The sequence below is a fragment of the Lepisosteus oculatus genome, chromosome 3, assembly GCF_040954835.1.
Source record: "Lepisosteus oculatus isolate fLepOcu1 chromosome 3, fLepOcu1.hap2, whole genome shotgun sequence".
Classification (NCBI taxonomy): domain Eukaryota; kingdom Metazoa; phylum Chordata; class Actinopteri; order Semionotiformes; family Lepisosteidae; genus Lepisosteus; species Lepisosteus oculatus.
In genome coordinates this window covers 52,282,775-52,307,946 of record NC_090698.1, presented here as the reverse complement: position 1 = coordinate 52,307,946, position 25,172 = coordinate 52,282,775, and the positions used below count along the sequence as shown (strand labels likewise).

At 35.0% G+C, this 25,172-nt stretch overlaps 1 protein-coding gene across 1 annotated transcript in view; it reads right to left on the bottom strand.

Moving 5' to 3' along the window:
• Positions 1 to 7,831: 7,831 nt before the first annotated feature.
• cep120 (centrosomal protein 120) overlaps positions 7,832 to 25,172 on the bottom strand; it is a 37,681-nt gene continuing 20,340 nt past the window's right edge. The window contains exons 15-21 of the mRNA XM_015365786.2: positions 25,078 to 25,167; positions 23,797 to 23,889; positions 23,046 to 23,207; positions 16,269 to 16,391; positions 13,956 to 14,054; positions 11,307 to 11,452; positions 7,832 to 9,814 (exon numbers count right to left, since the gene is read on the bottom strand). Coding sequence (XP_015221272.2) covers positions 9,589 to 9,814; positions 11,307 to 11,452; positions 13,956 to 14,054; positions 16,269 to 16,391; positions 23,046 to 23,207; positions 23,797 to 23,889; positions 25,078 to 25,167 — 939 coding nt within the window. The 3' untranslated portion in view covers positions 7,832 to 9,588. The remainder of the gene's footprint in view (positions 9,815 to 11,306; positions 11,453 to 13,955; positions 14,055 to 16,268; positions 16,392 to 23,045; positions 23,208 to 23,796; positions 23,890 to 25,077; positions 25,168 to 25,172) is intronic.

The following is a 25,172-nucleotide window of genomic DNA, read 5'->3' as shown; positions in this document are numbered from 1 at the left end:
TCGACAGAACCAGATAAACTCACAAATGTTAAAGCCTACCGTACATATTTTATTAAATACTAACTGCTTTTGCCATGATGAGCATCCTTTGTTGATGAGCATCCTACTGTTGGAGGAGGAATGCACTTCATTGCATAACCAAAGGAATAAAGACAACTGCTTAAATGTTTCTTTCCTTTCATTAAGGTAATGTATTTAATGTATTTTTAATTTTTTAACATTAATAATTAAGATTTTATTAAAGAAAAAGTATGGCTTAAGTCAAGTTAGTTGTGTTTACTATGCATAATATCATAACTATTATACAATATAACATCATACACAATCTAAACATCATTAAACATATCAAAAGTGACCTGTTAGGTTAACTAGGCTTTAATGTCAAATAATTAATATACAGTAAAATAGTAATACTGGTGGCAATCTAATGCTTCTATACTGTTCAAAAAATAAAAATGTAAATGATTCAGGAGCCAGTCAGAGGAATTTAAAACTGTATAATCTTATGGGACTTAATTTTAGATTTACAAAAATTTCACCTCATTTTTCATTGAACACATTACATTCATACATTGAGGGATGTCTGCATACTGAAATTTTGTACTACACATGTATTTTATTTTTGTGTTTCCATAACTCCTGCACATTGTTGTATTTCAGTCTGTACTTTTAATTGTACAGTTACTTTACATTCTTAAGACTTTGCATTTCAACCCTGGAGAATGCTCAGACTGGGTGATGTAATTAGTGGAGTACCACAAGGTTCGGTACTAGGAGCTCTGCTGCTCCTCATTGGTATACAGTAAGTAGGCTAGTTTTTGGTATGGTAGGTAAATTGGTTGGATTTGCAGATAATAGTAAAAAAGGAGGATAAGCAAACACTGTAGAAGTAGCAAATGAAATTCCAAAAGATTCATATAACATTTCCAGACTGGGCTAACATGTGGCAAATTACTTTTATTGCAGGCAAGGTACCAAAAATAAACTATAAATACAAACTGGGAAAAACTGAGCTAGAATGGGCTATTTATGATAAAAATGTAGGTGTTTATGTTGATATTTAGAACTTCTACACAATGTGGGGAAGCAATGAAAAATTAAACAATAATAAAATAAAATAATTAAAAGCATATAATTTATAGCAATAGATGTCATGTTAAAATTTTAAGTTTAGTATTAAAACCTCATTAAGTCTACTGTGTCGAATTTTGGCCTTCACATTATAAAAAAGATATTACTACTCTACTATCAGTCCAGACAAGAGCAACCATTCTGGGGCTTAAAGTAATGTCATTTACTGAGAGGATAAAACATCTGAAGCTTATTAGTTTTGAACAAAGACAACTATGAGAAGATCTAATATGAGTATTCAAAATTTTTGAAAAGCATTGCCAAATCAACTCAGGTCTTTAGTGTTAATAGTAAAACACCAACCAGAGGTCACAGTGAAAACTACAAGAATATACCTGTAAACAAGAGAATAGGAGGCACTTGATTCCATTAAGGCTTATGGGAGTATGGAATATACAGTACAGCCAGCCATGGTTTAGAAGCCAAAACCCTGGCTTTTTCAAATCAATTAGCTACTAACTACAAAATGGGCTCCTCTTGTTTGTAACAGTTCTTATGTTCTTAATTTCCCCTCGGATTTATGAGACATTATATTTTGTAAATTGTGACCCTTGTCAGTCATCTTTAATGAAGAAGTCAGACAAAGGAAGAAGTAAAACCTAAATTACTTGACTGATGCTTTTATGCATTGTGACTTACATTTTTATCTATTTATAAAGCAGAGAATTTTGCTGAAGAATCCTGAGTATTTTGCTCAAAGTAACAAGAGCAAATGTTTGAAACCACAGCCTTCCAGTTCCAAGTCCAGAGCTTTAACATCTGTTGTTGGAAAGAGTATTCTACCTTTCTTTAATGATATGTTCATGTCTAATTTAGTTTAAGCAACAAAATATTTACAGCTACGCAACAGTCTGATAATAAAGCAAATGCATTGAAAAACTTCAAGTAACTAAATATCAGAATACCTGCAAGTGTGCTTTGGCTTACAATGACCTAATATGTGCGCCCCAGAGTTATTATCATTAATTTCTGCTCTGTCTTCCAGGACAGATTGCACCATCACCTTAGCTCTCTGCTCTCTACAGTATTCAAACTGCTTCTCAGTGTAGTTGATGTCAGATATTTTAGCTAATTTTCTCTCAGCTGAGCCATGCGAAACATCATTATTCTGGAGTTATTTTTCGTTTAGCTAAAAGTGCCTCCCATGAGGCGTTTTTTTTTTTCTGAATGGGATCACGGTTACCTCAGATTGACCCAAAGACGGATGGTAGAATTGGCAACATGGTAATGCTTTCCAGCTGTGTACAACAAGTTGACACTCAAAATGTGCCGTTAACAACGCAACCTGCGCTCTGCTAGTCAGCTAAAATACCAGCATTATCTCACACTGTCCTCTTCAACATCAGACTGTTGCCCTGTGAGGACATGCTCATTGATGCACCTCCAAAAAAATATTCTGATAACATAAAAAAAGATAAAAAGTTCAAAGACTATGCCAGTGTACAAGGGTAAATCTGATGAATGAACTATGTTATATACTGATGTATAAATGAAGTGCAGCACTCAGGTGTAATGGATTTAAGTGAAATATTTTGAAGATAGATAAACACATTTCCTGTTTTCTGTAGGATTAATTATTTCATCTGCTGTGTACTTCCTCTTTCTCTGCTTTAACTCAGAAACAAACTACCATAGTGCATAAATTATGTAATATAGAAAATCTGCAGTGTGATAAAGGAAAATACCTTCGGCAAATTGCAAGGTTCTTACAGGGATTCAAAGAATTCTCCAGAAAGACACCAGAAGACACCAAAACTATCCTTAAAATAGGTTCAAACTTTCCTGGCTTTAAATTGACTGAGATCTGTTTAAACCTCTTCGTTCATTTACATATTGACCGGTTTCCCTTCCTTTTAGTCCCGTCCCATTTTCACATGCGAGTACCAACTCCAACATGTTTTTGTTTTGTCCTCCTTACCCCAGCCCTTTGCCTCATATCAGTGCTTTCCCCAGTCCTCCACAAACCTAAAATTGGGATTTTTCTTCTTTTCAAAGGGGTGTTAACCTCTGTTTGTTTCTATGCTCACATACTGACACAACCCCACACTCTAAAATTATAATGTATTGTATGCGGTTTTAAATAAATCTACACCAAAATAACTGTTTTTGAGCATGGACAAAAGGACTTATAAAAGTACTATGTACAGTACTTATAATGACATATTTTACCAGAAGATGGGACTCATATAATTATTTCCTTTGTAACATCTGTCATGTACAAGCAATGGTTACGTGATGGGCAGAAAATAATTAATTAAAAGGCCTTACTGTACAATAAAAGTGGCATATTTTTAAAAGTGTCAAATTAAAGCAGAATCTGTTTCTTGACAACATAAAAGTTACGAGAAAGCCAATGCTATATCAAATAGGCACCAGCACTTGGTATATCTTGAAGTACAGCTAAAACAATAATTGAGAAATATCACAGAACATATTGTTACAACTATTGCAAGTGACTATTGAAGTGTCAACCTACATACAATGGGTAACACCTGGCTAGTGTCGCCATTTCCAATTCTTGTACAGCTTGGGAGCTTCAAAGCAAGGAGATGTTTACTGAGATCTAGGGGTGAGAGATTCTGTGATCAAAGCATTCTTAAAGTTTACCTTGATTTACCTCAGTTAAGTTCTGGAAAAATTATTAAATGCCAATAGATAGTCCAGTAACAGAGCATAAAACAGGCAGACAGAAGAGAGAAAGGCAGGAGGAGAAGAGAGACTGCAGGGATGACAAGTGAGAGAAAGGCTGAAGACGAGAGCTCCTTGTCCTGATCATACATAAAGTCCAGATTGGAGTTAAGTATTTGGAACCTTGTTAAGAGAGCTCACTATTCTGTTGTTAGGAACTTTAATCTCCTGTGCAAAGAATGCGTCTGTTAAAAAATGTCTCTCCCCCTAAGTGGATGCAGTTTTAGAATAGTGAGATCGGTTCCCATTCTTTTTGTAGCACCCAGGCTAAGAGACAAGAAAAAGAGACAGATTTATCCACAGGTCGTATTCTGCTTAGTTAAGAAGGCAGTTTTCTCTTCTTTTGGCCTTTGTAGGTGTTATACAAGAGTTAAATATCTGGTAGCAGCATAGGGTTTTTCTGCATAGTCAGAACGTTTGACCATAGCGTAACTTGTATGTAGTATGTTTATGTTGTGTGAAGCTTAGTGTGTATTGCCTTAATTAATAAAAGTTTGTTTAACCCAGTGTGCCTGAATTATTAATCTTTTCACTAAAGCTGTGCCAGAGAACCAAGACCTCAGGTACCTCTAATTTACCAACCACTCAGGTATATTCCTGGCAAAATCTTTACAAGCTAGGGGTTATGATTATTTAATTTACTCATTGATTAAGCAGCTCAGCCACTTTTCTGATATTCACTATTTTTGTAACCCCCTATTTGTAACAATATATTAAACAAGATATTACCCTTATCTGAAAAAAATAAATAAAAGTATAATAAAGAAATATTAGAAAGGCCTGTGTGAAGGCTAGACTAAATGACAGAGGTCTTTCAGAATCATCAAAAGTAAGGAACACAAGTTTGTAAGAAAACTGATTTCATGCAAAGAGAAAAAAAAAACTCTCCAATCTCTTTTGAAAACAAGAGTTGGGACAGACTTGCACCTTGCTGTTGCTGGGGGCAACGTAATTATTTGCACAAGTTCACAGCCCACCTCGAAGCACACAAGAGCAGGATGCCTCTCCTGATTAGAACCACAGTCCTCCAATTGGGCAATTAATCAATTTCTCAATTGCCTCATAAGCTATATTTAAGATGGCTTTTAATGCTGACCAGCCCTCCGACATTGAGATAAACAGCGACTACTCACTTTCTCTAGCCAAGACATAGCAGCCTGCTTTCTTCTCAATATCTTCAGAGCACTGTTTCAGTGGATGCTCACCTTCATCTCTGCCGTTTCACCAGCCTTGTGAAGACTCAATCCACTGGCTTTCATTATTTTTCTCTAGCCTACTGCTGACATTTTTAAAAAAGGCACCTCCATCACTGCTTTTTTTGCTGCTACTAGACAGGCATCTTTTTCCTCCTCTGGATTTCAGCCCCTTTAACACACAACTTTCGTCCAGCTTTCTACATACTCCAGTCACCAGCCTGGGTGGATCTGTAAGAAGCAATAGTTTGCCAAGCAGCCACCAATTTAAACAGACTGAATGTTGATTGAATTGCAAACATTAAAAAAAATCTCAGAAGCGATGCCTCACCAATAAAACAAAATTTGATGCCCTTTTGTGTTTACTAGAGGCTTTCTTCTTCCTAAATGAAAACCATCAAAAGGGTTTTTAATTTGTGATTAAGAGAGCGATTAATTTTTGATTGATACAACCCTTAGTATCCTTGAGACATACATTTTACATACAGTGATTAACATTAAAGGCCTATTGGATGAATACTGGAACCAGTGCCATTTGCATTGCAGTTATTAATGCCACTCCATCCATAGACATATACATGTTTCATGATACTGGTCATTAATATCATGCATATTCAATGTTTTGCGTAGTTAGTACAGATGGACAAATACAGTATTTTGACTTTAACATTTTTTAAAAATCCAACTACATCCAACATTTCAAATTTTTGCTTTCACACAAGTAGTCTAGGATATGACCCATCTTGATTGACTTATTTTGCAGTTGCTTACTCTATGTAAGGTGTTACAGGACCAAGAAAAAATCATAATAAGCCAAAACAATGTCAAGATAATATTTCATATTGTGTCATAAAAGCTCTTTAAACAACTATGTATTCTTGTTGTTTTGACATATTCTTCCAAAATAATTGGGTTTCTTGAACCACATTGCTACAAAAGGTTTTTTAATGTTTTCACTCAAACTTTTAAAGTATTTATAATGTTTTTGGGATTTATTTCCATGTTACTCAACACCACCAATGTGAAAGATGACTTTAAGAGCAAATGTTGTCTTTGGAAATCTGTTCCATAGCTGCAGGAAATGTGGCATGTTTCTGTTTCCAACAGAACTTTCTGAAAAACAGAGTTCAGACAATGCCGAGAAGTAATTTAAAAAGTCAGGACTTTTTCAAGTATGTTTTTGATAAGCCTGCTTTAATTAGTGCAAAATAAAATCCATTTGTTGGTCAGACTGAATTAAAAGGAACATGAAAAGCAAAAATATGACTTTAAAAAGGAAAAAGGAAGCTTTGGAATCCAAAGTATTACCATCTTATATTGTACACCACCCACCCACACAGATCTCTCACAAACATGATCAGATGCAGTGGATTTGAAAAAAAGTCATGTACCAAATTCTGTACAGGTCTGTGTTTCATCACATCATGTACATCAATAAAGTGTATTTGTAATCCTGGAGAAAACAATGGAAAAAAAAGAACACATTACGGAACAAGTACTGTACAAGAATGCTTAGGCACTTACCTGGACAGAGGTTTGCCTGGTGTGTTAAGATCGGATGTTGAAATCGTGCCCTGGTTTGTGTTTAAGTCAAGAAAGCTTGCTTTGGTTTTTACTGTAACCTCAGGAGGATAAATTTACAAGGGATGATTTCTGTAACTGAGCAATAGAAATGATGACTATGCCGTCACCCTTGTGGCTATGGACCAACAGGCTGAATCCTAATTCCATTGCTTGGAGGCAAACTCAGATAGACAGGGCTGGTGAAGGATATGGGTCAAAGCATGTGTGGTGCTCCTCAGAGCTTACTACAAACAGGTTGAGAAGTAATGTGGTATCTCCGTATTTCAAAGTAAAACAATTTTTAAAAGTGGGAATGATATTATGATATTCTCTATCCTCTATCCCTTCAGAAAAAAAGTATAATATTGTTCTTTCTTAACATTAGTCTTTTAATATTTTGTTTCCTACTTAGATTTTCAAAGAAATATTTTAACTGGCAAAATTGAGTTTTTTAAATCTCTAAAGCAAAACGTCACAGATGTTTTTTTGTGTGTGTTTTTGATCACAAGTAAGTACATTGTATTGATCCCTGCCAGCAGTCCAGACACTTGGAAGAATCTCTTACAATATGTCTCTTCAGACGTGGTGACTAGAAGCCTGCAGCTGGAGAAAAAAATGTTTTTATATGTAACACATTCCGAACCCTCTGTCACCAGGAGAACAATCTCCTCCTAAGTCTAAATGAATGAAATCTAGATTATTATTTCTGTTGTAAGTTTTAATACAACAAAATGCAGTTCATTTGGAACAATCGAGGGCAGGTCATCTAGTTTATTTAGGTTGTTTAATTTCTAGTAGGGTATTGATGCAATGATCTCATCTAAATATTATTGTAAAGAAGCCATGGTATTGACTTCAACAAGATTGCTGGGTAGGTTGTTCCATTCTTCCTCACCTCTTTGTATAAAGAAGTGCCTACTCTTCTGAATATTAAATGCACTTCCCTATGGTTTCAACCATGTCTACCCTTTCATAGTTTACTGCTGACCTTGAAAAAGTTGATTTGACTTTTTAAATATCTTTAAGAATATTGGAAACTTGAATTAACACCTGTACACTTTTCTGTTCAAAACTGAAAAACAAAACTGCCCCCTCTATCAATGTCTTTTATCACAAAATGACAAAAGTTGTACAATACTGCATTTGACCAATAGCCTTGCACACTTTTAACATTGTTCCTTTATTTCAAAAGAGGAAAATGTGCCAGTAATTAAGCCTTTCACAAAAGTGTCTTCAAGTACAGTACCACTAGAGACTTTGATTACCAATTAAGATTTATTGTAATGTGAATTACCAAAGTTAATAAATTTGAACTTATTGACAGAAGGCAATTGTTTCTGGTCAAACTAGTCTGGTAAACCTGAAAAGCTTTTCTTAGTTTCTAAGTAGGAAACGAGGACCAGAGGAAAGACCCACAACATAAAAAAATCCACTTCTATTTTTTCACAAATAGGATGGGATTCTTTTCCAACATGAGTTTCTCCTTTCCAGGCTAATCATAACACTGGTGAGACTGACTCAATTTGCTTCTTTATGTGGTCCCGCTTGACTTGGGAGTCACTTAGTTATCAGCCAAATATGTCTCTTCTTTTTATGTGCCATGGAGCTCTGTCACAGACACCACATTCATGAGGTCAGCTTCAAACAGTAGTCTTAAAGATGTTGTATCTTGATTATGCCTAATTGGTTAAGGTCCCAAACCACATTTCATATATTTGTATTACACTTCTTGGATCAAACCATTATTTTAACCTTAAATATCTTGATGAAGGAAAACACAGTCAAAACCAGGATATCTCACTATCCCTGACACTAGAGGTCGAGGTGGTTGAAGTCGATAATATTTTAAGACCTTTGGACAAATCTCCCACTTTCCCCTTGATGATTTGGTACTTAGCATTTTGCTTTGGTGTTAAGCCACCTTTAAAACAGAGTGAAAGGCAACTTTCAGAAGTTTCTATAAATTTGCTGTGGCTGTGTGAAAATATTAGTGCTTTAAATTTAGAATATCTTAAATACTTTTAGATTGCACAAATACATTGACCTTTTAGCAGAAATAGTTTTTCCAACTACACTACTGATAAATTCTATACTCCTTTTCATACGTTTGTCACATTAATTCTTAAATACTGAAAAACCATTAAGTAAACCTAAATTTCCTATGCTAGATTAACTTCCAAAGCACCATTTCCAAGACAATACTATCAGTGAAGTCTGAGAAATACTGTAATTACAAACGCAGCTATTCACAAGCAGATCTTGTTTGTTCTTAACTTACACAATCATTTTTGATTTAAACAAAGAGGTATTTAAAATATTTTTAATTTGCTTGATCAAAACTTTATTCTGTACAAATGGAATTTATTTTGCTCTTTTAAATTAATAAAAATAGTTTTAAGAATGTTGTATTCCACAAACACAACAGACTTAAGTGAAACGACAAATTGAAGTGAAAAACAAAGTTCTGACCTTATTCCCCCCCAAGAACAGCCTTTCTTAATATTAGAGCTCCCTCTACTGGTCACAGAGACCACATATCCACTTGATCGCAGAGCAGAACTACAATTTAAATCTAATGCAGAGAACACTAGATGAGAAATAACTTAAACAGGGCAATAAATGTAAATCATTGTACAAAGCCCAATCACATGCAGCCTTTACTTTAAGAAACTCCATGTTGGACTTTTCAATGTAGCTATATTTTTACAGCTGTTATAATCATCTTCATGGAGAAAATATTTTCACCACTGCTGTGTTAGCCAATATTTACTTTACGCTCATATCGATGTGATGGGGTCAAATATTTTTACAAAAAATGGAATACTAAAAGAGGACTTTCATTAATACAGAATAATAAATTACACTTAAAATGCTACAAAATGTACACGTTCAAACATACATGTATAAATATGTACACACTTTTCAAATAACTTGTTAACACGTGACACGTTAGGTGCATTGATGGGAAGCAGAAGACTGGAATAAGGTTGGAGATAAGATGGCCCTTCCTGCATCAGTTGCTACCCCTGTTTGCCAAAGCTTCTCGAATCTGCCTGTCCAGCTCGCTGATAATGCGATCCTCGTGAGTGTACACCCCCGTCCTTAGCAGTGTGTCCCGCTCTTCTATCAGTCTGCTCAGATAATCGTCCATGCTTTCACTCAAGCCCTGGACAGGATGTCCATCTGTTGTCCTGGTTGCTGTTTCCCTTGACAGACGTTTGTCTTCATGCTGTTTTAACCTGCAAAGAGGGGGGAGGGATTACCACCCAGGAACAATACTACCACAGATACTTTTAAAAGGCACAGGGAAGCTCAAGCTGAACCACAACCTGGGTTGGAAGTGTACCCATGGTGTAATGACATGATACCCTGAAGTAATTCAGTTGTTTTTGTCTGAATACGCCTGGAACAACAATCTTCCTTTGTATTTTTGAGAAGGAGAAAAAAGACACTCATACCTTTTATTGTATGTTTTTATCACATAGTGCTAATTTCCATAACCACTGAATAAAGCAGGCTTTAAGAGCTCCTTTGCCTGAAACAACTTGTTTAATTGTAAATATGTTATACAAATTAATTATGAATATTTGTTATAAATATATAACAAATTGTAAATATGTTATAAAAATATACATTGTAAATTGTAAATAAGAATAAAAGTCCTACAATTAATAAATTCTTACTTCTGACCAACTTAACAAATGGCCTAATACCACTGGATACCATGCATGTGATGGATGGGGTGGTTTGTTCGAGAACTGGTGTATAAAAGAGCAGGAATTTGTGGAAAAAATAGAAGGCCGTTAGAGCTGCAGGTTATTTCCTAAACACAAACAATAATGTAGCTTGATTTTGATGCAGTGATAAGTTATAGCTAAAAGTTAGGAGCGAGTACTCTGTTATACATCACTACTCCACTTTTGTCTACTAGTCACTGACGTGCCTCTCCCAGTGTAGATGCCAATACATTTTGACAAGATAATATCATGCTGGCTGATGAAACTATGAAACAACTAGACTTTTCCTCAGCTTTTTGGTTAAGGAAGAAGCTTGCAAAACAGAATAGCCTCCAATACTGCCCCTTCGTAAATGAATTACACGTGCACCTCGACATAAAGCTAAGCCTTCCAGATTTGTGGATTCATCTAGATACAGAGCAAAGTACAGGCTGCTAATGACTTCGTTCATTAATTAGCTGCCATAGATTTGATACAACACTCTTGTCTAGGCGGTAAATCAAAATAAATATTTTTTTAGCTCTATCTCCAAGCATAGTGTTTTGAATCCAGTGACAGGTTAATATTCATTTCTCTGTAATTCAAGTATTATGCTTCTCCAGAGCCTCAGTCCCTTCCCCCAGAGATCTCTCACAGAGAGCCTCCTGGCTTCTTTTTATGCTGTGACCTAGGGCCACAGGAACAGCCTTGCTTTTGTATCAGACATTCCTTTTTAAAACACTCCATGACTTTAAGGTTCCCTGGAATCAAGAGATTTTGCTGTGGAATGGTCATCTCTATCTCCAGCACTTGTATTCACAATTGGCTGTTGACATAAGATGAATCTTCAAGAGATCTAGACTGCAGTATTAATCCCGAACTCCAGTTGAAGGATTTGGCTGCTGAAAGTTCTCATTAAGCAGGAAGTATTTTCAGAGCTGATGGAAGACACTTTCACATAAAAAAGCTCTACGCCTCTATCTGAAACTGCTTCTGATCGCTGGTTGGTTTTTACCTGTTAAGTTCGTTTCTGATCTCTTCCAGCTCCTGTTTCTCCGTTTTGACAACTTCCTTTTCCTCTGCTGCCAGGTACCGCAGTCGCATGTGCTCAAGCTCCTGCTGCTGCTTCTTCAGTCGAGCCATGGCGTTCTCCTGTTCTCTCTGGGACACAAGAGGAAAGTAAGACTCACTCCACAAGCACAAAGCAAATGGCTAGGAGAACAGGGCCTGGTGCCACGGTGCTGGCATGATTCCATCAATGTTGTCTCTCAGGGGCTTGATTCTAATAACCAAGAATAAAGCATACTTAGAAATGCAATGTACTGCAACGCTGGGGGGTTTGAATTAGCAATAAATTACACTTAATGTGGATTGCATTTGTTTAACTATAATAGTCAGGAAAACAAACCACATGAAGCATTTAACTGTTAGTGTAAACATTTGCTGGAGTAAAACATTCACAGAAATACATTTTTGGGGCTTTTTTGAATTAGCTTTGTATTTCTTTTTAAACATCTCTGAAGAACTGTTTTCATGGTTTGGCAACAGTTAATGTGGAGCACCTTCAGAGACAAGCCTCTTCAAACAGCTTTAGTCAACAAATGATTGAATATAGCATGTGTTGTTTGAAGAATGTTTTTTTCCTTTTGCAGAGGAATGCGCTTAATGGCTTTAAATGGATTAAAGTAAATATTAAAGCCACAGGTGAAGAAATGAAAAGGGCACTCTGCTTAGCAAACAAGTATCTTCTGTTGGTGGCTACAGTCTATAAATCTAGGGAAAAGTTGTAAACATGAACACACTGGATTAAACAGAGGCCAAATACTGGCCACCACACAGTCTCCCACTCCTACTGAGGGGTGACTAGACTGTGGGAAGCAGCAGAGACTGAACTCAATGGCAGTTTTCTGAAAATAACTAAGGTCTGACAAGTCAAGATGGGGGCCTGGATGATTTCAAATAACACTTTATACCCAAAGCTGAAATACCAAGCTTTTAAAAAAGATAGAAAAATGTGGCTGACCAAACCAACAACAAAATGATCATTTTAATGTATCTATTGGGTTACAAACTACAAGACAAGATAAGAACCTTGTTGGTTAGGAATGTCTGTACTGTCAGAAGGACCTGGCTTTATTGGGCTTCTTCAAAGATTTAGTATGAATTATGCGGAACAATTTCCTTATAAGACTTGAACAAGATTAATTACGCCCCCCCCCCCAAAATTAAACTAAAGGTCTCATTACATTTCTTTTAAAGTGAGGTATTTTGCATTGGATGTTCTACATTTCTTAAAAACAACCAAAGGGCAATTTTAAGAAGAAACTCATGTTGTAGGAACTTGCCACAGAGGCCCACTGAGTAATTCATATCATCTGTATTTCTCTGCTAATTCATATCTTACTTGCACTATTTTTTGTTTTGCTGTTTCAGTGTAGATTGCAATTTGACATGCTAGCCTTTGAAAAGACCTTTAAGGACTGAAATGGAGAAAACGACTAGCAGGAAGTACCTCACATGTTGAACTGGCTACACTATAAAAGCTCTGCAAAATGACATTGGGATGTGACCAGCGTTTAAAAAAAAAACGTGAATTCTTCAGTAAAGTAATTTTAAACAGGAGTATCACCAGATTTTCAGAGAGTAGAATGTATAAGAGAAAAATGGGACAATGTAGAAAGAAGCTACTGCATTATTGAGGATAAAAAAACAGATCTAAAAAACTCTGAGGTTCTTAAGCATGTAACAAATGTATAATTCAAAATGTAACGAACATGAATTAAGATAATTAATTTTAATTCTATTTGAAATAACAACATAAGACTACTAAGATGCTAAATCACTTCAATTACAGATGGAAAAATGAACCTGTAGGTCAGGTGCCAGAATTGTATTTTTTTTTTACTCCTGTAATTGGTAAAAATACTAAGATAAAAAAACATAATAGAAATCAATGTATACAGAATGTGACATTTTAGGCTCCTGTGCACAAGACTCTACTATATATGGAATGAAAGCACCCGATAACTCGCTGCTTTATCTCCAGCACTTCTCTCCTAAGGCTGAAGAAGGGGAACTCCTTGAGTTCAAAAGGCAGCGCCTAAAATGGTTAATCTTGTGGCTAATGCTTTATATAATGCATTTGATTTATAGCACTGTTTCACCTATAGTTATGAACACTTCAGTGTAACCAATAAATTAAGTTGCATTTTTTAACATTTCCCCAGCACTTAAGTAAAAAAAAAATCAAGATTTTCCAGCTGGGGTTTGTCTTTAACAGTTATTAACAATCCCTGATAGAGCTTTTAGCGTCTACAGAAATGTTTTTGTCAGCCCTCCAGTAGGATTTAGAGTGACAAATTGCTAACCGTAGTCACAAACTCGATGCTATTAAGCACAAACAGTTTAGAAACACAGCTAATAAATTAAGGGCAAAGGAGATTCTGGAAGAAGTTCTGAGAAAGGCCTCTGTGATAAAAACTAAAAACCCATCTAAACTAAAGAAATGCCAACCCATGCTATTTGGTCCGGAGTCGCGGTTAACAAAATCTTTATTAGTAGGTGTGCTTTCCTTTTGAATATATTTTTTAGTTTTGGTGTCATGTTCGAATCTGCTAAAAAGAAAAAAAAAAGACAATGTTTTGTTTACATTTGCAAGACATACCTGCTTGAGTCTGGCAAGTTCTTTTAAGGCTCGTCCCCACTGTTGCTTGTAGTGAAGCTTAGATTTTGTGGCAGATTCCAGCTTTCTTTCAAGTTCCACCTTAGACAGCAAGCACATTAAATCAAACAATGTAGTAACATTATCCTAATCCTAACAATCACTGAAAGATGATATATACAAATGTCTGGCTCAGGCAAAGTTTATCTCTTATGAAGCACTGTATGGTTTCAATCCATTATGTCATGTCATGTAAATATTATGGCAGATGAACATTTTCTTTCTTAAAATATGAGCTATTTTATGACTTACACAGTTGCTCACAGATGAACTAGACATCTTAAACCTAAGATGTCTGAAAAAAGAAACTTTTAACCTCTAAGCTAATAAAAATTGTAGTTTTGTCAAACTCTTATCAGTTTTACCTGTCAAGAAAATTGGTTAATGTTTTCTTTCATCTTGGCAAAAAGTATTTTATTTGAAATTTTTAGTGCTCAACACTAACTCAGCTCATTGAAGCAATGAGAACATTTGAAATCACAAGGTTATTAAAGGCGATTCATCTGGTAAAGCTTATTCAAATTTAAAAATCCTCAAAGAACAATTTCACACTGAACTATATAATCTGCTCGACTGTAACTACAAGTCTATAGGCATATTGAAGGTGCACAGTCAAACAAAACCCAGCTATAGCTAGAGAATTTATTGTTCTCTACAACATTTATTGTTCTGATTGTTACCATGTATTACGAACCATTTTGTAATGGACTGTCTGCATTGTGTGGTGTTGTCTGCTGTACTATACATTTTCTGAGAGAACAGAGTGGATAAGAATTCTAGTGTACATGTACATATGACAATAAACTCCTTTACATTGTACTATATAACTCTTAATATCCCAATTACTTTAATTCACACGGTCTAAAAAAACACAAGTGTTTTAAATGTGCCTAAAAACACATTAGCCTGAACAACTAACTATGGCTAATTAAATAATGTAAAATGATTTAATCCTTGCGCTTCTGGAGATCAAAAAGGTACATGAACACTTGCTGTGTACACATCTATGAAAAAGTTGCTTTGCAGTTTGCACAATTATGGCACAGAGTTCAGGTCCACTTCACAATCCACAATGACACAATCCAAGGCTGACCATACTAAGCACGGAGGTTATATTAGTTTCATTTTGAAACCAAGCTAAACGTGCCCTGAAATCCAGAACTGCACAAATGCACTCTTCAGGGGTAGTCCTGAATTCAGTTTTAAATTAAGATTTCCAGCATATGATTAGGTTTGGTAAAGAAGAAACAAGGCACTCGATATCAGGGATAAAGAAGTAGAATTTAAATGACTTTCACTTAATGTCGTATGATAGTTTAACCTGTTACATTACCGGAAAAAATACTGTACCTCCACTGCAGTATATACCAAACAGTGAGTAAAGCATTTGTTGTGGTTAAACTCTTACCTTTGTTCACGATCGGCTTTCTTAAATTGAAAAATTGAAACCAATTCCAAATGAACTAAATTCACTGTAGTAGACACAACATATAGCATGTGTTGCTATGTATTTCACAGGGCTGTGAAATTAGTAGGGCCTTTCCTATACTTACAAAAGTAATACTAATTCTGTGAGTAAATCTGCATTTTTAACTGAAGCTGAAGAGTAAGAGTTGCACTTTATAAAAACATTACTGGGATTACTTGGATATTGTCTAATATCATTAATGTAGTCTGGGAAAATGCTTAAGAATTATTGTATATGATTAATTAAAGCTTTGCTCGTTTAAATGGCATATACCATCATATATTCAGAGCAAAAAGCCAAATACTGATGATGAAAACCTCTAGTAGTGAATTAAATTATACTTATGAATTAATGTACTAGCAAGTCTTTCTTAAAATGCTTTTCATTCACAGTAGTATATAGTGGTTTTTACAAGAACATATTTTGGCATACCAGAATAGTGTTTAGAATTCAGGAGCACTGGTTTATTTTACACAGTAGTGCAGAAACTCAGTCCCAGTCATCTACTAAAATAATAAGCTGAGGTTTTCATGAAAGTTTTTAAAAGTGGTTAGTTACTACTTTAACTGAACATAAAGTGCTGTTGACATTACCAAAATAGTTTTTAAATAAAAAGGAAAATGACAGATTATAACTACAGACAAATCAAATATTTTCTTAAGACATTTTCAGTTTCTATTATTGCATCCTTAAGAAAGAAGCAACCTTTATATTAGTCCTTCTAAAAAGAAAAGGAGACGTTCTTCCATTGGTGATAAGTATCTGTGCCATGACAAAGAGCTTCTTACTTTTTCAAGACTCAGCAGATTGAGCTCTGACTGAAGTCGGATTTCTGGTTTGGTGTTTTGCTGCTCCCTGAACAGGAGAAATTCTTTTTCCAGTAGTCTGTATTTGTGCTCTGCATCCTGAAGCTGCAACAGACAGAAAAAAAGGCAGCCTTAATTGTACAGTAAAATTACAAAATCATTGCATACAAAGAATATTTGTCTTGTTGCAGATGCATCCCTTGTCTTCTGGGTGGCCAGTAAAACTAACATCTTGCCAAAATGATTTAAGTTATAATGTAAAAATTATGGAAAGATAAAAAAACATTGTACAGCTAAAATAGGTCATGGATGGTTCATATGGCTACATTTGACAAGAAGGTACAGAGTGTAGCAGTGGACGTCTAACTATACACACACATATATTTGAAAGGTTTTGGTTTTGTTTTCAACAGATGTCAAAGCTCTAATTCTGTTGTTTATCAATGTGAAGTACTTCATGAATCAGATGTTTATTATGATAGCCAAAGTATAAAAGAAAATTGATTGCTTGGCTAAAAAAATAATGACTGTTATCATCCAGATTCATAGCTTCCCATTAACAGTATTATTCATGTAGCAGTGCAAACACCAGAATGTGCAGATCTATACATACTGCATATATCCAGCACTTCAGGCACAAGATCACCATTTTTACTGCTATGGTTACCTAAATATCCCCAACCTGGACCATTTAATCAGGTTATACCATTAATAACACCACAGATATACAGTTGGTGACAGAGTACTTGTGCATTTCCAAACAAACTGAAAAATCACAAAGAAAGTAATTTCTCTAAATTCTAAACATACTATTGAAATACAGTAATAAAGAAATGTATGTTTAAAATAAACAAATATTACAATTACGCCAAACCTAATTTTGTATTTGGGCACCCTTATTCTTTATGCTCACCCTGAGTCTGGACCAGCACGCAGTCCTTTTGCTGGCATTTCCTGGCACTTTTCCAGAGATATTTTTACCACTTCAACATACCGCAAAAAGATTTGACTTCTGCAATTTCCTTTGGTTTTGTTTTTATAAAAGCAGTCTTCTACAAGTCAATCTACAACATCTCTATAAAGGTCATTCTGAAGATTGAAATTATTAATCCATGCTGGTAACTTTTTCAGAGTTTGCAAAATGCTTAGGGTCGTTAACCTACTGGAACACAAACTTTTGCTCAATAGGCCTTCTAACATTGGGTAGTACATTGGAGTGCAAACCGCTTGATATTTTTCAGTATTTATTGATCCCTCCACAATAAAAGGTTGCTAATGCCCAGGCAAGGAAAAAAAAAATCCATACCATCACACGAATTCCACTATCTTCAGTACAGAGAATTAAACTACTCTCTTCCACCAAACAATCATGCTTTCTTAGTGAAACAATGAACAGGTTTAAGGGAGGATGACGTTTGTCAATTTCCTGACCATCTTCTCTCAGTTAAAAGTTCTTAATTATGTTTGCAGTAATCTGAGGTTTTTGCGGGACTGCTGTCTTCCATAAATGCAAAAATCGTGCTACATTTCTCATACTTGGGCTACCTGTATGCTGAATTACCTGAATATCAAAATATGAAACAATTTGCACAAGAACACTTTTCATTATATATAATGCATTTTTTATTTTTAGTACCTATAATCTTTAAATAAAACAATTTACATACAAAATTTCTTTACAAAAATTACTTCATGTTTTTGCTTTAAAAACAAATTGACACCAATACTTCGGTCTGCAACTGTCCAATTACAAGCAAAGTGTTTTTCTTTTTAGAAGGGGTTGAAACCTAATACTAAATGTTTGGATTTCAGTTCTTGTAATGAGAATGTTAGGTTACTGAAGGAGCTAAAGAAAACATTTTTCCCTGCCACAACTTACAGTGAGAAACATCAGTTTAAGATAATATTCCCCTTAGCAATTCAGTCCTGTATACTAGTGGATATATTTTCTCAACACATCATGTCAAATAAATGGTATGTTCAAACCTTTGTAAGTGACATTACATATCTTTGGTATATACTTTGGCAATGGTTACAAATAAACAGTGCCATAAATGTCCTTTGATAGCCTGACGAAGATAAATGGATTGGTAAAGATACATACATTATACAGTTTCTATAGGAAACAACTTAATCTAGTCTTTGCTGCAAAGTGGTGTGTCCATTAAAAGAGATTTTTAGTCTATCATTTGACATGAAGCAGATGGGACAAAAACTCTTGCACACAATGAATGGGGTAGGCCAGTGGGGAGTATAGAAACTTTAGTACTAATATATTGGACTCTGGTTTGCAAATGGAAGACAAATGCCTCTGTTTACATGATCTTGACACAAGAAGCAAAGATAAAAAGCAGTGTGGCATCTTGTCTGTACTTTTTTTCAATGCAGTCCATTAGTTAGCTTTTACTATATGTCTGAACATGACATTCTTTTTCCTACAGTAGACAAATGCCTTTTTTTCCTTCATACAAAATATGATAACCATGAAGAATATTTTAATATATGGACTCTTCTGTATTGTCTTGTAAATTCAGAGGAATTATGTTATTAGAAAGAAAGCATATTATTGATTTACACAGATTTACACAAAAACATTTATACTACAAAAGCACATTAACTTATGCTTTTGAAGATTAGTTTATTTCTAATATACTTTTTCTCAACTATGTACGTGCCAAATAGATTTGAAATAAGCAGGGAGAAAATTAATTATTTTAAGCAAGAGAAAAACATCTGCTGGCATAAAATTAAACTTTTGTGCTAAATGAAATGTAAAATGAAATGTAAACTAACAAATACATAAAAATATAATGTATCAATGAGTTTGGGTCAGCTATTACAATAGCACAGATCCACTTTTACTGTTTTGCTGTGTTTTATACCAAATGGAACATACTATATCATGAAATTATTTTTAAATACAAAAATAAAACTGTCATGGATGTGGGTCATATGATCTTAATTTTTCACAAAAGAATGCACAGAATATCAGATGTGAAAATGCATTTGAACAAAAATGTGAATTTTAACGTGAAAAACAATTTCTAAACATTTCAATTTTTAAATTAAGCAGAATACTATACAGTACATTAATGAACTATTATGCAAGCATGATTTTTTCATTTTTGTCAGCTACAACAAAAAGTTATTTTAACCTTTTGTAATAAAAAAATGTATATTATCAAGGGGCACTTTAAGCTGATCAATAACTACCTATATTTTAAAACTGTTTTGCCAAATGTGGAAAAAAGTACATTTTGTATAATGTACAGCCCTGTATGAGAGCATCAGAAAATAGAAAATAGGAGATAAGTTTATAGCAGGAGGAATAGTTGTGTTGCACACATAGAACATAGTAAGAGGAGTGCTCATTGCTTAGACCTCTTTGAGTAGTATGGTTTCCCCAAAACCAGTTAAAACTACTATACTATACTATATATATAATATTACTATATTTTGCTCCTGGACCTTTTTTCTAGTCACCTTTAAATTTGTCCACAGATGATTGCTGGCTTTTCAACTCCTAAGATACAACCGAACCCAATAACAGCAGAAAGCAACTAAGCTAAGGATAGAAGTGGTACAGATCCTCCTGCAGGATTCAAAAGAGTTGAAATGAATAAAAAGAAATAGCATTACAAGGCTATTGCAATTCGGATGAATGACTGGGTATCTGGATGGAGACATCCATTGAGACTTAATCTGTGGATGCTGTCAGCTGGTTGAGTGACTTGAGTCCAAGAGGCTTGGATCCCAGCTTTCTTACTTCTGCTGTAACACAGATTTAGCAAAGAACAACTTGACTCTAGGGCAATTGTGTGTACACCAAGAGCAATGGGGCACAGGACTTTAGACGGACAAGTGAGAGCTAACTGGTCCACTGCAGGCAGCAGGTACAGGAAAAAGAATGAAAACCCTAGAGTTTGCCTTGTCCAGCTGCATCCAGACCTTTGATCTCGGTACAAATAGCTGGGAGGAAAATGGGTAGACTGACAGGCTCCAGGGCCACCCAGGAGTCCTCTTCCCCCAGTTAAGGGGAGATAAGTATAGTGGGATACTCAGTTATTAGAGAGGTTATTATATGAATGAGCGATATATGGATTTTATTTGGCGTTGCCTGCAACATGTAACATTTGCAGAGTTTCTTGAAGGAGAGGAGTTTTTACCGACTCTTGACTAGTAGTCATACTCATAAGCGAGTCTCTTATGGTATGTTGCCTGCCTGGTGCTCAGATTGCAGACCTCCACCTGATTGTGAGTGTTAAACCAAAGCTTTGCAAAAGTCAGAGCATGTAACCTGAGAACTACCTGTACTGTATATTCCTGCTTCCTGTGTGGGTCACTTTACATTTAAAATTCATTTGCCAAGTATCTTTCCAATCCATGTGTCACTCCTTTGCTGCTGTTTTAATGTTTGTCATTCATCTGATTTTTGTATCATTAGCATATTTAACAAGTTTATGAATTATACAACAGCAAAAGTTGAATTTCTATGGCTTTTAAAATGAGAATTTAGTCTTTTACAAGGGACCTTAGCTTTCTCAAAATCTACTTACAGTATATTTTGGTGTATGCTTCAGTGTTATCAATTGACCTTGTTACTGGTTTGAAGATGTTTGAAGATGTTTGGTACTTCAATTGAACATGTCCTTCCCTTCCAAAATTCATGTAATTTTTAATTCAGCTATTTTGTAAGCAGTAAGTACTGAGTTTAAAATTTAGTATTGTTTCCATAACTTTACCAATAAAAGCAGTAAGAATGATACATCTGCTTTTTCCTGGTTCAGGTTTATATATCTTTTATGAATTGTTGTAGAATTTTCAACTCTACAGTACAATCAAAGTATAGCATTGAAGTACTATGAATCTATGAATCCTATGAATGGGAAAATATCATTAGGCCCAAGAAATTTATGAGTTTTAAACTAAGGTAGCCCCTGTAAAATGACCAATGGTGCTACTTTTATAACATGGGAAATGTTTGTTTTCTACTCTTCACATCTTATGTAAAATATTTTGTACATGTAATATTAAATCTTCTAGTTTATCCAATATAACTTAAAAAATAAGTGTACATTCTTCTTGCAATATTCAAATATTGTTGACTTAGCATTTTTTTAGTTATGCATATAGCCTGATATGTTTTTTTTTTCTTTGAATCTTGGGCTGTTTTATAAGTGTTAACTTCAATTTGATTTTTTAAATAATTTCTGCATTATACATTTAGGTAGTTTTTGAGACATGGTGATTTATTTAACATAGTTTAAGTACATCCATATTTCTGCCATTCACCTGCTTGTAAGCTCTGTTTCATTCATTCATGGTATGTTTTTCCAAAAGTAGAGCGCATAAGTGTGTGTGCAATGTAAAATTAGTTTTTAACTGCAGTTTATTACTTCTCTTTGGTTCTCATGTCTATTCCCATTATTATATTCTGGTTATATGAGAAGACTAGGTCTATGGAAGACTAGCATCTTCTATAGCAGGTGCCTTTGCAAACTTGTTCAAGGTGTAATCATTCGTTGTTCCAGCCACCTCTTCATTTAAACTTCTGTACACCGCATAAAACAAATTCCAATTTATGTGCTGAAAATTGATAACTAATACCATCTCTACTGCATACGTTCTTGATTATTTTATACAGTAAGCTCCTTGTGCCCGTGCCTGCTTTAGGCGGTCTAGAAGAATTTACCAACCGTTAAATTGTATATTTTCTCATTTAATTCTTATAGAGTCTAAAGTGCCTTAACTTTCATACTTTAATACTCTGTCTCCCAACGTATTCATTACTGCAGCTGCTGTACCAATCTGCTGGTCAGTCAATCCCCTCTACCTTTTCTCACGAACAAGACCCCAAGGTACTTAAACCTGTCTACTTGGCTGTTTCCCTCTCACTTGGAGAGAACAATCACCATAGATAAAGACGTTCCACAGAGTCTTCGGTACTTTCAACATAAAGTCATAGTTATTTGAAACCTTTGTTGAGGATTCTGGTATACAGTAGCACAAAATGCTTTGGTGCTCATAATTAAATGGCTTCCAAAACTATTTCCATTGCAGGATTGTTCAAGAGGATTGCATCTATGCAAGACGGTTTAAGAATTAACCACATGTGATCAAACCGCGGGTCAATGCATGCTTTTTGCAAGTGACACACAAGCCAACAGTCTTACTGATTTTCAGATTTTTTTCTGAAGGAGTAGCACTGATGTTGATTGCCAGGATTTCCAGAATGCTTCAGTTCATTTTTCCTCACTCATTTTGCTCAACTTCATGTTATTTTTATGTTTTCCCCACGGAACACACAAATAGGTTGTGTTTGTCAAGTGTAGACTATGAAATTTAAGTTCATATCACGCAGTTGAAGTCTTTTTTCCCCTTCTTCAACAGCTGTTTGGTTGCAAGACATCCATATGCTGTGCACTGTACTCTTGACTGTAGTTGACTTTAACACGTAGAGCTTCTACTTTGGAGCTTTTAAATATAAAGGCATTAAAGACACATAAAACAGGATTTCTAAACACATAACAGGCTATAGTTATATAGTGACAGATAGTAATATGTAACTATAGTGTATATGTCTATATCGTGATAGTTTAGTGATATATCAATTAGCTCTACAGTGCATTTCAAATCACTGATTAATACATTTTAAAGAAAAACTAGAAGCCATGACTCAATTGAACCCTAGGGTCAACAGTTCAGCTTTGGGACATTTGACCATTGGCCTGGTGCAGAGAATATTTTTTTGCCATCTACCTGTTGTTGTTGACGCTGTTTGTCCTCTTCTAGCTGTTTGACCTTTAATCTCTCCAGTTCCACTTGGTGGGCACAGTCTTCTCGGAGTCGTCGGCTGCTGTCCTGTAGCTCCCTCAGGCTACGGTCATGCTCAGCTTTCATCTCCCGCTGCAGCCTATGAAGCTATTGTTATAAAGACAAACAGCTAAACACCAGTACTGAGGAATATTCAAGTTTCAACATATTCCGACATATACTTTACACAATACACAAACACAATTTCCAAATATGTTCCCATGATTATTTTGATGTATAGCATATGTTACCCTAAAAGTAACTTTATCGTCTCTTTCTGTGCACTATTCGGAAACAGATATGTTTATATTACTTGTGTTTCTTCAAATGTTACATAAGAATCTCAGTCTGATCACATTAAATCTCAGTTAGTGAAATTATTCTTTTAAAAAATAATTCTTTATAATCATATTCTTTTCAGAGACCAGTCCCTGAAAGCATGTAATTACTTTGGGGAAAAAATTACATTTTATCATGAAACACACCAACATAAATTGTTATATCTTTGGACGTGGAATCAATCATAATAATCTAAATAATTCAGGGGATTCAGTCCTTTTAACACAAGGAGAGGTACTTTAAAGAGGATCGCATGAATAAAACAATTTCGAGCAAACTTTCAAAGAGACAGTGGGTATAAATGCATTATGAATTGCAGAATTAAAAGGCAGATGTTCAAGTCTCTCAGGATTCTCACCTCTGTCTCGGAAAAGGCAAGCTGTTTTTCTCTCTTTTCTAAATCAGCCAGGGTTTTCTGAAGCTGTTCCTCCAACATAGTGTACTCTGCTACCTGTATTTCAGCAGATATTATAATTTACCAACACTGAAATAAATTACATTTTTTAATCGAGGCTATAGCTCACTTTCTCATTGCTTTAATATATCAGTTTCCTGTGATACAGTTACTCACACAACAACAGCAGACAGGAATATCACAAATACTCATCTTATTTACAAAGTGCACACTTCAAACAAAGCACATAAAAATGCCCTAAGGAATAAGAAAATGAAAAAAATTATAATGAACAGTTCAAATAATATATTGATAAGCAATTGCCAATTTGATGAAGCTCCTTAGGACTGTATATACAAATAATCAAGATAAAATAAGCATAACGACTTCAGTGTTTTAAAACTCAAAATCAAGATAAAAACAATTTACATTTGGACTTAAAACTACCAAGCAAAGTAGCACTTGAGATATGTTGCACTACATTAGAACAGTAGATGATAACAAAAAGCTCTCTAAGCTTGTTGTAAAATAAGTGGGTGGAGCAAGATCTTACCCTTCATCTTCCAATTAATGCCCAGCACTAGCCTATTATTCAAATATAAATGACAAACTCCTTCAAGTTATTCAGCAATGAAAACTGTAACCCTTGTTTTTTTAGAGATTATCAATAGTATATTTCAAAACCTTCAGTGATACTTAAGAAACTTCAGGATTTAGGTGATGCTGCTGACATTAATTATATTCAGATTCTACTGGATAATGGCGGAGCAGAAACAAATCCCCTGGAATGGATTGCGGCTTTCCTTTTAGGGATAATCTCAGGATAAATCCAATTTGGTGTCTGATGCAAAGCAGAAGCACGGTCCCAAAGAATGAATAAAAAAACAACAATTTTGCCTTGGACTTAGAACTTTTAAAACCTCAAAGCAGCTTTCTATTATAGTCATTTACTACCAATGAATTCCATGTCCATTGGCTTTAATCTTTACATTACATGCTCCCATTCAGTTAAAACTTCTGGACTACGTCTTTGCATACAACGTGTAGATGACCTATGACATACACATGCTGAACCTCCATCTTTTGGTTATTTAAATCCATGCTTTGTAGTTGACAAGGTAACTCTTTATATTGTATTGCAGAGATTATCTTTTGTACAAAGTAAAACCTTATCTGGTTTATTTTTTTAATTCCGCATTATTCAGAAAGAGATAAAGATATGACAGCCTGTACAGTGTCCCCTACTTTTTTCTTTACAAGTGCCTCCCTCTCTCGGTCTCTTTTCTTCCACTCCTCTGCCAGGGCCTGCATATGGGCCAGCTCCTTCTGTTTCAGCTATA